Consider the following 15892-nt stretch of genomic DNA (forward strand, 5'->3'; position numbering starts at 1 on the left):
CTCCACCATAATTTGCAAATAAATTCATAAAAAAGTCCTACAATGCGATTTTCTGGATTTTTTCTTCTCATTTTGTCTGTCATAGTTGAAGTGTACCTATGATGAAAATTACAGGCCTCTCTCATATTGGAAGAACTTGCACAATTGGTGGCTGACTAAATACTTTTTTGCCCCACTGTATGTTTGTTTATTTTTAAACAAATTCATTAAAAATAAAAAGCTGAAATGTCTTGAGTCAATAAGTATTCAACCTCATTGTTATGGCTTGCCTAAATAAATTCAGGAGTAAACATTTGCTGAACAAGTCACATAATAAGTTGCATCGACTCACTGTGTGCGATAATAGTATTTAACATGATATTTTAAGTACCTTATTTCTCTACACGACACACAGGTCCCTCAGTTGAGCAATGCATTTCATTACAGATTTAACCACAAAGATCAGGGAGGTTTTCCAATGTCTCAAAAAGAAGGACAAATATGGGTAGATGGGTAAAAAAAAAAAATCTGACATTGAACATTTCTTTGAGCATAGTGAAGTTCTTAATTACACGTTGGATGGTGTGTCAATACACCCAGTCACTACAACAACACAGGCGTTCTTCCTAACTCAGTTGCTGTAGAGGAAGGAAACCGCTCAGGGATTTCACCATGAGGCCAATGGTGACTTTAAAACAGTTAGAGTTTAATGGCTGTGATAGGAGAAAACTGAGGATGGATCAACAGCATTGTAGTTACTCAACAATACTAACATAATCGACAGAGTGATAAGAAGGAAGCCTGTACAGAATAAAAATATTCAACATGCATCCTGTTTGCAATAAGGCACTAAAGTAAAACTCCCAAAAGTTTGGCTAAAATATTAACTTTAAGTCCTGAATACAAAGTGTTATGTTTGGGACAAATCCAACACAACACATCACTGAGTACTACTCTTCATATTTTCAAGCACGGTGGTGGCTGCATCATGTTATGGGTATGCTTGTCATTGGCAAGGACTAGGGAGCTTTTCAGAATAAAAATAAACGGAATAGAGTTAAGAACAGGCAAAATCCTAGAGGACAATCTGGTTCAGTCTGGTTTCCAACAGACACTGGAAGACAAATTCACCGTTCAGCAGGACAATAACCAAATAGACACTAGTTTGCTTACCAAGACAACACTGAATGCCTAGTTACAGTTTGGACTTAAAATCGGCCTAAAAATGTCTGTCTAGAAATGACCAGCAACCAACTTGAAGATTTAAAATAATAATAATGTAAAAGTATTGTACAATCCAGGTGTAATCTTACCCAGAAAGACTCACAGGTGTAATCACTGCCAATGGTGAGTCTAACATTTACTGACTCAGTGGTGTGAATACTTATGTAAATTAGATATTTCTGAATTAAATGTTCAATAAATGTGCAAAAACATGTTTTCACTTTCTCATTATGGGGTATTGTGTGTAGATGGGTGAGAGAAAAAAAACAATAAATTTTTAATTCCGGCTGTAACAACAAAATCTGGAATAAATCAAGGGGTATGAATACTTTCTGAAGGCACTGTAATTGACAAGTGGAGTGGTGTAATGCCATCTGTGTTTTTCTGTCAGTGAAGAACTCTCTCTGTCTTGAGTATGTCTATTTAACTATTTCAGCCCTGGACATCAAATGTGAATGTGGGTGGCCTTCTCTAAAGGGTCACTAATGGCCAGCTTTTTCTTTTACTGCCTGCCTGAAATCACACTGACCTAGCAAAAACTGAGAGACAGTAACACTGACTTGGACCCAGCAAACACCAGGGTCCGGTTTCCAGGACACAGACTAGGCCTATTCCCAGACTAAAAAGCACGATGAATTGAGACTTTGGAAATATTACATTCCTTGTTTTTGATGTATTATTTACTCATAGATGGTACTGTAGTTACCGGCCCTTGGTGATATCAGATATTCAAGGTATATCTTTATTTTTGTTGCTGTATTATCTCCAAAGACGGAGGTGCTAGCTACCTGTAGGACTAGAGCAGGTACAATGAGAGACCTAGAAAGCTGAACTCTGATCAAGAGAGAGGAATAAGGTTTCGTCTAATTAATTAAAGTCTAGCCCCGGGTTGTGGAGACACTCTGAGATCGACGAGGATTTGCTGAGAGGAGAAAAGCATAAACACAACAACAGACAGCAGGAGAGAGAGAGAGAATAAGTGTTTGTCTTAACTCAGAGTCTGACCCTGCAACCTTGAGTCATCACAAAACTGTCAAAATCTCAGAGCTTTCAGGGCCTTTTAGTCAATGAGGCTACCCCTAAGGTAACTCTATCCACACACTTCCTTCTTTACAACTCCTCTCTCCATCGCTCTCCTTCCTTCATTCTGTCCCTCCCTCCCTTTCCTATGTCTCTCTCTCCCCCTCCCTCCCACCCTCTCTCTCCCCCTCTTTCCTATGTCTCTCTCTCCCCCCTCTCTTTCCTATGTCTCTCTCTCCCCCTCTTTCCTATGTCTCTCTCTCCCCCTCTTTCCTATGTCTCTCTCTCCCCCTCCCTCCCACCCTCTCTCTCCCCCTCCCCCCCTCCCCCACCCTCTCTCTCCCCCTCTTTCCTATGTCTCTCTCTCCCCCTCCCTCCCACCCTCTCTCTCCCTCCCCTCCCACCCTCTCTCTCCCCCTCTTTCCTATGTCTCTCTCTCCCCCTCTTTCCTATGTCTCTCTCTCCCCCTCTTTCCTATGTCTCTCTCTCCCCCTCTTTCCTATGTCTCTCTCTCCCCTCTTTCCTATGTCTCTCTCTCCCCCTCTTTCCTATGTCTCTCTCTCCCCCCCTCTTTCCTATGTCTCTCTCTCCCCCTCCCTCCCGCCCTCTCTCTCCCCCTCCCTCCCACCCTCTCTCCCTCCCCCTCCCTCCCACCCTCTCTCTCCCCCCCCTTTCCTATGTCTCTCTCTCCCCCTCTTTCCTATGTCTCTCTCTCCCCCTCTTTCCTATGTCTCTCTCTCCCCCTCTTTCCTATGTCTCTCTCTCCCCCTCCCTCCCACCCTCTCTCTCCCTCTTTCCTATGTCTCTCTCTCCCCCTCTTTCCTATGTCTCTCTCTCCCCCCCCCTCTTTCCTATCCCTCCCACCCTCTCTCTCCCCCTCTTTCCTATGTCTCTCTCTCCCCCTCCCTCCCACCCTCTCTCTCCCCCTCTTTCCTATGTCTCTCTCTCCCCCCTCCCTCCCACCCTCTCTCTCCCCCTCTTTCCTATGTCTCTCTCTCCCCCTCCCTCCCACCCTCTCTCTCCCTCTCCCCTCCCCCTCTTTCCTATGTCTCTCTCTCCCCCTCTTTCCTATGTCTCTCTCTCCCCCTCCCTCCCACCCTCTCTCTCCCCCTCTTTCCTATGTCTCTCTCTCCCCCTCCCTCCCCTCCCTCCCGCCTCTCTCCCCCCCCCTCTTTCCTATGTCTCTCTCTCCCCCTCCCTCCCCCTCCCTCTCTCCCCCCCTCTTTCCTATGTCTCTCTCTCCCCCTCCCTCCCGCCCTCTCTCTCTCCCCCTCTTTCCTATGTCTCTCTCTCCCCCTCCCTCCCGCCCTCTCTCCCCCCTCTTTCCTATGTCTCTCTCTCCCCCTCCCTCCCGCCCTCTCTCTCCCCCTCTTTCCTATGTCTCTCTCTCCCCCTCCCTCCCGCCCTCTCTCCCCCTCCCTCCCACCCTCTTTCCTATGTCTCTCTCTCCCCCTCCCTCCCACCCTCTCTCTCCCCTCTCTTTCCTATGTCTCTCTCTCCCCCCTCCCTCCCACCCTCTCTCTCCCCCTCTTTCCTATGTCTCTCTCTCCCCCTCTTTCCTATGTCTCTCTCTCCCCCTCCCTCCCGCCCTCTCTCCCCCCTCTCTCTTTCCTATGTCTCTCTCTCCCCCTCCCCCCCCCTCCCTCCCGCCCTCTCTCTCTCTCCCCCCTCTTCCTATGTCTCTCTCTCCCCCTCCCTCCCGCACTCTCTCTCCCCCTCTCTCCTAGTGTATTAAAGGGTTTGTCCCTCTCCGTAAAAGCTGATTTATTCTCTTGTGGTATCGATCGGTCGCTGCATTAAAGATTATAATTCATTACCTCGGCCCTTTTAATACATTAAACACTCAAAATAAAAATAAAATAATCCTGACCTCCCCAGAGTGCAAGTAAACGCTCTGGGAGAGGAGACGTCCGCCCCGTCCACCGTCCCCGGCCTTCAGCACGTCTGGAGTGTGTGTGTGTGTATGAATGAGAGACACACACTTCGATTACACACACACACCCAGACCACAGTCTATATTGAATAGTGTCTCAGTCAAACTTTCCACAGGTCAGCGCACACACAGATCTCCCAGCAAACACACGCACACTTAAACACATGAATATCACACATTCTCAAGTAGATATTAATGTAGTGGTTCGTGGGAATGGTTGGGAACTAGAGGAACACAAGTAGGTCTAAAAGAACCGTGTTGAGGACTCCAGGTTACCCAAGGACAACGTTCCTTATGGGGCTGTACATGTGGTGTTAACGTGTTAATTGTGCTGTTTGTTTTATTGTGAATGTGTGTGTGTTTTGGGACAGAGGGAAGTGGTTGAACACCGCTACATTACTCAGTTTATTACCTGTCTCCCTCTTGAACACCCCGCATTTCCCTCTCTCTCCCCTTCTGTCTCAGGATTCTTCTCCCACGGGCTCTGCTCAAACTTCTCCCCTTCTCTCTCACTCCCTCCCGCTCTCCTCTCCTCTCCTCCACTCCCTCCCGCTCTCCTCTCCTCCACTCCCTCCCGCTCTCCTCTCCTCCACTCCCTCCCGCTCTCCTCTCCTCCACTCCCTCCCGCTCTCCTCCACTCCCTCCCGCTCTCCTCTCCTCCACTCCCTCCCGCTCTCCTCTCCTCCACTCCCTCCCGCTCTCCTCTCTCTCACTCCCTCCCGCTCTCCTCTCCTCCACTCCCTCGCTCTGACAGGCTTTCAGGCGGTAAATCAGAAACATTTATCCAGCAGCAGCGCCCAAGTGTCCTGGATTCTGCTAAAGAGCCATTTTCATTTCACTAGCAGTTTACCACCCTGCTCCCCATCCATAAACATCCCCCCACCCCTCCTCCTCCTCTCCATCCCTCCTCCCATTAGACCCTCCTCCATACACATCACCCAACCCTCCTACCTGATCCTCTATCCCTGCATATACTCTCCATCCTTCTCTCTCTCTTTGTCTCCCTCCCACTTGGTGATGGCCTGACTGAAAGAAAAAACAACTCTCCACCCAGAAGAGAAACAGCTTAAACCTTGAGAAACAGTATACTAATAAAACAGACTGTAAATAGATTGTAAACTGCACAGGGATGAAGAGGGCCTAGCAGCGCCTTGTCCCCATCAGGAGGCTGAAAAGATTTGGCATGAGCCCTCAGCTCCTCAAAATGTTTTACAGCTGCACTATCGAGAACATTTTGACTGGCTGCATCACAGCTTAGAATGGCAAATGCACCACCCTCAACCACAAAGCGCTACAGGGGGTGGTGTGTACAACCCAGTACATCACTGGGGCCGAGCTCCCTACCATCCAGGACCTCTATAACAGGCGGTGTCAGAGGAAGGACCCAACAATTGGCAAAAGACTCCAGGCACCCACGTCATAGAATGTTCACTCTGCTACCCTCCAGGAAACAGCACCAGAGCCTCGGCTCTTGGACCAACAGGCTCCGAGACAGCTTCTATCCCCAAGCCATAAGACTGCTAAATAGTTCATTCAATGGTTACCTGCACTGACTCTATCTTTTTCACATTTCTTATTGAACCTTTATTTAACTAGGCAAGACAGTTAAGAACAAATTGTTATTCACAATTACCGCCTACCCCGACCAAACCTGGACAATGCTGGGCCAATTGTGCGCCGCCCTATGGGACTCCCAATCACGGTCGGTTGTGTTGCAGCCTGGATACATCTTGCACTCCATCCAAACTCACTATATATCAAGACTATATATACACACACTCACTAAACCAACACACATTCACATACACACACACAGACAACACAAACACACACACACGTCAGTTCAAATGTACATTTGGTCGAGTTGCCAACTAACGTGACTACAACGTGAAAACAAAAAATGTCACAATGTTATTGGATTTAGGTAAAACGTTTTGTGAAAAAAATGCTTAATTCTATTACGTTGCTAACTTTTTTCAAACCCACACACACACAGGGCACAGTCTATATTGAATAGTGGCCCTGAGTCAATACTTTGTAGAAGCACCTTTGGTGGCGATTACAGCTTTGAGTCGTCTTTGGTATGTCTGTATCAGCTTTGAGTCGTCTTTGGTATGTCTGTATCAGCTTTGAGTCGTCTTGGGTATGTCTGTATCAGCGTTGAGTCGTCTTGGGTATGTCTGTATCAGCTTTGAGTCGTCTTTGGTATGTCTGTATCAGCGTTGAGTCGTCTTGGGTATGTCTGTATCAGCGTTGAGTCGTCTTGGGTATGTCTGTATCAGCTTTGAGTCGTCTTTGGTATGTCTGTATCAGCTTTGAGTCGTCTTTGGTATGTCTGTATCAGCGTTGAGTCGTCTTGGGTATGTCTGTATCAGCTTTGAGTCGTCTTGGGTATGTCTGTATCAGCGTTGAGTCGTCTTGGGTATGTCTGTATCAGCTTTGAGTCGTCTTGGGTATGTCTGTATCAGCTTTGAGTCGTCTTTCGTATGTCTGTATCAGCGTTGAGTCGTCTTGGGTATGTCTGTATCAGCTTTGAGTCGTCTTTGGTATGTCTGTATCAGCGTTGAGTCGTCTTGGGTATGTCTGTATCAGCATTGAGTCGTCTTGGGTATGTCTGTATCAGCGTTGAGTCGTCTTGGGTATGTCTGTATCAGCTTTGAGTCGTCTTGGGTATGTCTGTATCAGCTTTGAGTCGTCTTGGGTATGGCTGTATCAGCTTTGGGTCGTCTTGGGTATGTCTGTATCAGCGTTGAGTCGTCTTGGGTATGTCTGTATCAGCTTTGAGTCATCTTGGGTATGTCTGTATCAGCTTTGAGTCGTCTTGGGTATGTCTGTATCAGCTTTGAGTCATCTTGGGTATGTCTGTATCAGCTTTGAGTCGTCTTGGGTATGTCTGTATCAGCTTTGAGTCGTCTTGGGTATGTCTGTATCAGCTTTGAGTCATCTTGGGTATATCTGTATCAGCTTTGAGTCGTCTTGGGTATGTCTGTATCAGCTTTGAGTCATCTTTGGTATGTCTGTATCAGCGTTGAGTCGTCTTGGGTATGTCTGTATCAGCTTTGAGTCATCTTTGGTATGTCTGTATCAGCTTTGAGTCATCTTTGGTATGTCTGTATCAGCTTTGAGTCGTCTTGGGTATGTCTGTATCAGCGTTGAGTCGTCTTGGGTATGTCTGTATCAGCGTTGAGTCGTCTTGGGTATGTCTGTATCAGCTTTGAGTCATCTTTGGTATGTCTGTATCAGCTTTGAGTCGTCTTGGGTATGTCTGTATCAGCGTTGAGTCGTCTTGGGTATGTCTGTATCAGCGTTGAGTCGTCTTTGGTATGTCTGTATCAGCTTTGAGTCGTCTTGGGTATGTCTGTATCAGCGTTGAGTCGTCTTGGGTATGTCTGTATCAGCGTTGAGTCGTCTTGGGTATGTCTGTATCAGCGTTGAGTCGTCTTTGGTATGTCTGTATCAGCTTTGAGTCGTCTTTGGTATGTCTGTATCAGCTTTGAGTCGTCTTGGGTATGTCTGTATCAGCTTTGAGTCGTCTTGGGTATGTCTGTATCAGCTTTGAGTCGTCTTGGGTATGTCTGTATCAGCTTTGAGTCGTCTTGGGTATGTCTGTACCAGCTTTGCAAATCTGTATTTGGGGATTCTCTCAAAAGCTCTGTTAAGTAACACAGGAAGTGGCGGTGAACATCAATCTTCAAGTCTTTCCACACATTTTCAAATGGCTTTGGCTGGACCACTCAATGACTTTCACAGTCTTGTTCTGAAGCCCTTCCACCTTTGATTTGGCTGTATGCTTGGAGTCATTGTCCTGTTGGAACGTTTGCACTCTGAAGCAGACTCTCATCAAGGATTTGCCTGTATTTGGCTCCATTCACTGTTCCCTCATCCTTACCAGTCTCCCAGTCCCTACCGCTGAAAAGTATCCATTTTTTTTCCATTTCCCAATGATGGAGACCACTGTGCCCTTGGAAACGTTCAACACTCTAGAATACCCTATAATGTAAAGCGAAAACTGCTTTTTAGAAATGTTTGCAAATGTATTAAAAATGTCAAACAGAAATACCTTATTTACATAAGTATTCAGACCCTTACCTATGAGAATCGAAATTCAGCTCAGATGCATCCTGTTTCCATTGATCATCCTTGATGTTTCCAGAGATGTTTGATTGGAGCACCTGTGGTAAATTAAGTTAATTGGACATGATTTGGAAAGGCCCACACCTGTCTATATAAGGTCCCACAGTTGACAGTACATGTCAGAGCAAAAACCAAGCCATGAGGTCGAAGGAATTGTCCTTAGAGCGCCAAACAGGATTGTGTCCAGGCACAGATCTGGAGAAGGGTAATACAATACATTTCTGTAGCATTGAATGTTTTTCAGCAGCAGGGACTGGGAGACTAGTCTGGATTGAGGGAAAGATGAACAGAGCAAAGTACAGAGAGATCCTTGATGAAAACCTGCTCCAGAGTGCTCAGGACCTCAGACTGGGGTGAAGGTTCATCTTCCAACAGGACAAAGCTCACAGCCAAGACAACTCAGGAGTGGCTTCGGGACAAGTCTCTGAATGTCCTTGAGTGGCCCAGCCAGTGCCCAGACTTGAACCCTATCGAACATCTCTGGAGAGACCTGAAAATAGCTGTGCAGCGACGCTCCCCATCCAACCTGACAGAGCTTGAGAGGAACGGCAGAGAAGAATGGGAGAAACTCCCCAAATACAGGTGTGACAAGCTTGTAGAGACATACCCAAAAAGACTTGAGGTACTGCGTAAAGGGTCTGAATACTTGTGTAAATGTTAAAATTCCTTTTTTATTTATTTGTATTTATTTGCAAACATTTAAAAAAAACATTAAAAAACGGTTTGCTTTGTCATTATGGGGTATTGTGTGTAGATGAGAAAAAAATACAATTGAATCCATTTTTGAATAAGGCTGCAATGTAACAAAACATGAAAAAGTAAAGGGGTCTGAATACTTTCCGAATGCAGGTTTCTTTTGAAATCCTGTCAGAACAAACGATTTGGACACAGGTGGACTCCAATCAAGTTGCAGTGACATCAAGGATGAGCAAAGGAAATTGGATGCACCTGAGCTCAATTTGGAGTGTCATAGTAAAGGGGTGTGAATATTTATGTAAATGAGAACTGTATTTAATTTTCAATAAACTAGCAAAAATGTCTAAACATGTTTTCACTTTGTCATTATGGGGTATTGTCTGTAGGTGGGTGAGAGAAAACCGATTTAATCTATTTTCAGACTAACACAACAAAATGGGGAATAAGTCAAGGTGTATGAATACTTTCTGAAGGCACTGTACATATCTACCTTAAATACCTTCTACCTCTGCACGTTGAGCTGGTACTGGTCCTCACAATATACAGTGGGGAGAACAAGTATTTGATACGCTGCCGATTTTCCTACTTACAAAGCATGTAGAGGTCTGTAATTTTTATCATAGGTACACTTAAACTGTGAGAGACGAATCTAAAACAAAAATCCAGAAAATCACATTGCATGATTTTTAAGTAATTCATTTGCATTTTATTGCATGACATAAGTATTTGATCACCAACCAGCCAGTAAGAATTCCGGCTCTCACAGACCTGTTAGTTTTTCTTTAAGAAGCCCTCCTGTTCTCCACTCATTACCTGTATTAACTGCACCTGTTTGAAATTGTTACCTGTATAAAAGACACCTGTCCACACACTCAATCAAACAGACTCCAACCTCTCCACAATGGCCAAGACCAGAGAGCTGTGTAAGGACATCAGAGTTAAATTGTAGACCTGCACAAGGCTGGAATGGGCTACAGGACAATAGGCAAGCAGCTTGGTGAGAAGGCAACAACTGTTGGTGCAATTATTAGAAAATGGAAGAAGTTCAAGATGACGGTCAATCACCCTCGGTCTGGGGCTCCATGCAAGATCTCACCTCATGGGGCATCAATGATCATGAGGAAGGTGAGGGATCAGCCCAGAACTACACAGCAGGACCTGGTCAATGACCTGAAGAGAGCTGGGACCACAGTCTCAAAGAAAACAATGAGTAACACACTACGCCGTCATGGATTAAAAATCCTGCAGCGCATGCTCAAGCTAGCGCATGTCCAGGCCCGTCTGAAGTTTGCCAATGACCATCTGGATGATCCAGAGGAGGAATGTGAGAATGACATGTGGTCTGATGAGACAAAAATAGAGCTTTTTGGTCTAAACTCCACTTGCCGTGTTTGGAGGAAGAAGGATGAGTACAACCCCAAGAAAACCATCCCAACTGTGAAGTATGGAGGTGGAAACATTCTTTGGGGATGCTTTTCTGCAAAGGGGACAGGACAACTGCACCGTATTGAGGGGAGGATGGATGGGGCCATGTATCGCGAGATCTTGGCCAACAACCTCCTTCCCTCAGTAAGAGCATTGAAGATGGGTAGTGGCTGGGTCTTCCAGCATGACAACGACCCAGAACACACAGCCAGGGCAACTAAGGAGTGGCTCCGTAAGAAGCATCTCAAGGTCCTGGAGTGGCCTAGCCAGTCTCCAGAACTGAACCCAATAGAAAATCTTTGGAGGGATCTGAAAGTCCGTATTGCCCAGCAACAGCCCGAAACCTGAAGGATCTGGAGAAGGTCTGTATGGAGGGTGGGCCAAAATCTCTGCTGCAGTGTGTGCAAACCTGGTCAAGAACTACAAGAAACTTATGATCTCTGTAATTGCAAACAAAGGTTTCTGTACCAAATATTAAGTTCTGCTTTTCTGATGTATCAAATACTTACGTCATGGAATAAAATGCAAATTGATTACTTAAATCATACAATGTGATTTTCTGGATTTTTGTTTTAGATTCTGTCTCTCACAGTTGAATCGGCAGTGTATCAAATACTTGTTCTCCCCACTGTAGCTCCACATTGATCTGGTACTCCCTGTATATAGCTCCACATTGATCTGGTACTGGTACTCCCTGTATATAGCTCCACATTGATCTTGTACTGGTACTTCCTGTATATAGCTCCACATTGATCTGGTACTGGTACATCCTGTATATAGCTCCACATTGATCTGGTACTCCCTGTATATAGCTCCACATTGATCTGGTACTGGTACTTCCTGTATATAGCTCCACATTGATCTGGTACTGGTACTCCCTGTATATAGCTCCACATTGATCTGGTATTCCTGTATATAGCTCCACATTGATCTTGTACTGGTACTTCCTGTATATAGCTCCACATTGATCTGGTACTGGTACATCCTGTATATAGCTCCACATTGATCTGGTACTCCCTGTATTTGCTCCACATTGATCTGGTACGCCCTGTATATAGCTCCACATTGATCTGGTACTGGTACATCCTGTATATAGCTCCACATTGATCTGGTACTGGTACGCCCTGTATATAGCTCCACATTGATCTGGTACTTCCTGTATATAGCTCCACATTGATCTTGTACTGGTACTTCCTGTATATAGCTCCACATTGATCTGGTACTGGTACTTCCTGTATATAGCTCCACATTGATCTGGTACTAGTACATCCTGTATGTAGCTCCACATTGATCTGGTACTCCCTGTATATAGCTCCACATTGATCTGGTACTGGTACTCCCTGTATATAGCTCCACATTGATCTGGTACTTCCTGTATATAGCTCCACATTGATCTTGTACTGGTACTTCCTGTATATAGCTCCACATTGATCTGGTACTGGTACATCCTGTATATAGCTCCACATTGATCTGGTACTCCCTGTATATAGCTCCACATTGATCTGGTATGCCCTGTATATAGCTCCACATTGATCTGGTACTGGTACATCCTGTATATAGCTCCACATTGATCTGGTACTGGTACGCCCTGTATATAGCTCCACATTGATCTGGTACTTCCTGTATATAGCTCCACATTGATCTTGTACTGGTACTTCCTGTATATAGCTCCACATTGATCTGGTACTGGTACTTCCTGTATATAGCTCCACATTGATCTGGTACTGGTACTTCCTGTATATAGCTCCACATTGATGTGGTACTGGTACTTCCTGTATATAGCTCCGCATTGATCTGGTACTTCCTGTATATAGCTCAATTGTGTATTTTATTCCTCATGTTACTATTTTTTTTAAAATCTGCATCGTTTGGGAAGGGCTCCTAAGCAAGCATTCGGTTGGGGATAATGGGTCTTACTCTCTTTTTATCCCTGTCTCTCTCAATCTCATCCTCTCAGTCTATCTGCTTATAAAAAGTCTCTCTCTCTCTTCTCCCCCTCGATCCCTCACTCCCCAATTCTTGTCTTTTCCCTACCTCCCTCTACCTCTTCCTTAGCTAAAATAAATATTCAGACAGCTACTGACATTAGGGGAGTTGTAATGATAGCTGGGGCTTCTTGTCAGCATTGCTTATTTATTTTTGTGCTGTTGTGAAAATCAATAAAGAAAGTTGTCTAAACATGAAAGGGGGAGCACAGGGTGGGGTGACAGGAACAAACTGTCATTTCATTTCAAACAAACCACCACCTGGTCTGCCTGAGAATGACAACACACACACATTTTCAGGTAGGCAGACGCACTCAGTCAGACACACAAATGTAGACACTCAAACGCACACTAAAGACGAAACGACTCACAGGGAGCGGTCCCACCTGACAAACTCAGTGAATCCAATCCAATCCCCCAAAATGCCAACATGTAATCCTCTGATCTCTTTTAATTAGCTTCTTCTTCTCCACACACACTCTTGTTCAGCTAACATTGTGGGGACACACAATTCAGTCTCATTCAAAAACCTATTTTCCCAAAACCTAACCTTAACCCTAAAACTACCCCTAGCTCCAAACCCTAAAACTAACCCTAGCTCCTAACCCTAAAACTAACCCTAGCTCCTAACCCTAAAACTACCCCTAGCTCCTAACCCTAAAACTACCCCTAGCTCCTAACCCTAAAACTACCCCTAGCTCCTAACCCTAAAACTACCCCTAGCTCCTAACCATAAAACTACCCCTAGCTCCTAACCCTAAAACTAACCCTTGCTCCTAACCCTAAAACTACCCCTAGCTCCTAAAACTACCCCCCTAGCTCCTAACCCTAAAACTAACCCTAGCTCCTAACCCTAAAACTACCCCTAGCTCCTAACTCTAAAACTACCCCTAGCCCCTAACCCTAGCTCCTAACCCTAGCTCCTAACCCTAAAACTACCCCTAGCTCCTAACCCTAAAACTACCCCTAGCCCCTAACCCTAAAACTAACCCTAGCTCCAAACCCTAAAACTAACCCTAGCTCCTAACCCTAAAACTAACCCTAGCTCCTAACCCTAAAACTACCCCTAGCTCCTAACCCTAAAACTACCCCTAGCTCCTAACCCTAAAACTACCCCTAGCTCCTAACCATAAAACTACCCCTAGCTCCTAACCCTAAAACTAACCCTTGCTCCTAACCCTAAAACTACCCCTAGCTCCTAAAACTACCCCCCTAGCTCCTAACCCTAAAACTAACCCTAGCTCCTAACCCTAAAACTACCCCTAGCTCCTAACTCTAAAACTACCCCTAGCCCCTAACCCTAGCTCCTAACCCTAGCTCCTAACCCTAAAACTACCCCTAGCTCCTAACCCTAAAACTACCCCTAGCCCCTAACCCTAAAACTAACCCTAGCTCCTAACCCTAAACCCCCTAGAAGTAGCATTTGACCATGTGGGGACTAACAAAATGTCCCCAGATGGTCAAATTGTTGTTTGTTTACTATTCTCACACACACAAAGTCCCCCAACATCTCATTATTCAAACATGTACAAACAGCTCGTCAGATGAGTTTGGTCAGAAGCCTGAGGTTCATTGATAATAAAGCAGTTTATTCAGTTCTAGACATTCATCCAGCGTTAAGATATGTACCCAGGTCTTCTCTAGTGCAGAGCCGGTGGGGGGAAAGGAAGAGGAGGAAGATGAGGATATTGCATGTGGTGAGCCGCATTATTGCACAACTCCACATGTCACTCTTTCAGAGTTTATTCTTCACAGGTGAGCCTAAGGGAAAGACAGAACAAGGTGTATCAGAAACCTGTGAAATTCAGTAGCCATGACTACATTTTATACACACACACACACACACACACACACACACACACACACACACACACACACACACACACACACACACACACACACACACACACACACACACACACACACACACACACACACACACACACACACACACACACACACACACACACACACACACAGAACAAAAATATAAATGCCACATGTAAAGTGTTGGTCCCATGTTTCATGAGCTGAAATAAAAGATTCCAGAAATGTTCCATATGCACAAAAAGCTTATTTCTCTCAACTTTTGTATACAGTTGTTTATTTCTCCTTTGCCAAGATAATCCATCCACCTGACAGGTGTGGCATATCAAGAAGCTGATTAAACAGCATGATCATTACACAGGTGCACCTTGGGCTGGGGACAATAAAAGGCCACTAAAACACAATGCCACAGATCTCTCAAGTTTTGAAGGAGCGTACAATTTGTATTTATTATTATTTTTATTTCACCTTTATTTAACCAGGTAGGCTAGTTGAGAACAAGTTCTCATGTGCAACTGCAACCTGGCCAAGATAAAGCATAGCAGTGTGAACAGACAACACAGAGTTACACATGGAGTAAACAATTCACAAGTCAATAACACAGTAGAAAAAAAGAGAGTCTATATACATTGTGTGCAAAAGGCATGAGGAGGTAGGCGAATAATTACAATTTTGCAGATTAACACTGGAGTGATAAATGACCAGATGGTCATGTATAGGTAGAGATATTGGTGTGCAAAAGAGCAGAGAAGTAAATAAATAAAAACAGTATGGGGATGAGGTAGGTAAAAATGGGTGTGCTATTTACCGATAGACTATGTACAGCTGCAGCGATCAGTTAGCTGCTCAGATAGCAGATGTTTGAAGTTGGTGAGGGAAATAAAAGTCTCCAACTTCAGCGATTTTTGCAATTCGTTCCAGTCACAGGCAGCAGAGAACTGGAACGAAAGGCGGCCAAATGAGGTGTTGGCTTTAGGGATGATCAGTGAGATACACCTGCTGGAGCGCGTGCTACGGATGGGTGTTGCCATCGTGACCAGTGAACTGAGATAAGGCGGAGCTTTACCTAGCATGGACTTGTAGATGACCTGGAGCCAGTGGGTCTGGCGACGAATATGTAGCGAGGGCCAGCCGACTAGAGCATACAGGTCGCAGTGGTGGGTGGTATAAGGTGCTTTAGTGACAAAATGGATGGCACTGTGATAAACTGCATCCAGTTTGCTGAGTAGAGTGTTGGAAGCAATTTTGTAGATGACATCGCCAAAGTCGAGGATTGGTAGGATAGTCAGTTTTACTAGGGTAAGTTTGGCGGCGTGAGTGAAGGAGGCTTTGTTGCGGAATAGAAAGCCGACTCTAGATTTGACTTCCGATTGGAGATGTTTGATATGAGTCTGGAAGGAGAGTTTTCAGTCTAGCCAGACACCTAGGTACTTATAGATGTCCACATATTCAAGGTCGGAACCATCCAGGGTGGTGATGCTAGTCAGGCGTGCGGGTGCAGGCAGCGAACGGTTGAAAAGCATGCATTTGGTTTTACTAGCGTTTAATAGCAGTTGGAGGCCACGGAAGGAGTGTTGTATGGCATTGAAGCTCGTTTGGAGGTTAGATAGCACAGTGTCCAAGGACGGGCCGGAAGTATATAGAATGGTGTCGTCTGCGTAGAGGTGGA

The 15892-nt window shown here is 45.2% G+C and overlaps 1 protein-coding gene across 2 annotated transcripts in view; it reads right to left on the reverse strand.

Annotated features, from left to right (window-relative positions):
* Nucleotides 1-13964: 13964 nt before the first annotated feature.
* Nucleotides 13965-15892, reverse strand: part of macrod1 (mono-ADP ribosylhydrolase 1) — a 119445-nt gene continuing 117517 nt past the window's right edge. For both annotated transcript variants that reach the window (XM_046295963.1, XM_046295962.1), the window contains one exon: nucleotides 13965-14157. Coding sequence is in view for 1 of the 2 variants with exons in the window: in XM_046295962.1 (XP_046151918.1) it covers nucleotides 14132-14157 (26 nt within the window). In the remaining variant the exon portion in view is untranslated. The remainder of the gene's footprint in view (nucleotides 14158-15892) is intronic.

This window comes from Oncorhynchus gorbuscha, linkage group LG13 (assembly GCF_021184085.1).
Source record: "Oncorhynchus gorbuscha isolate QuinsamMale2020 ecotype Even-year linkage group LG13, OgorEven_v1.0, whole genome shotgun sequence".
NCBI classification, from domain to species: domain Eukaryota; kingdom Metazoa; phylum Chordata; class Actinopteri; order Salmoniformes; family Salmonidae; genus Oncorhynchus; species Oncorhynchus gorbuscha.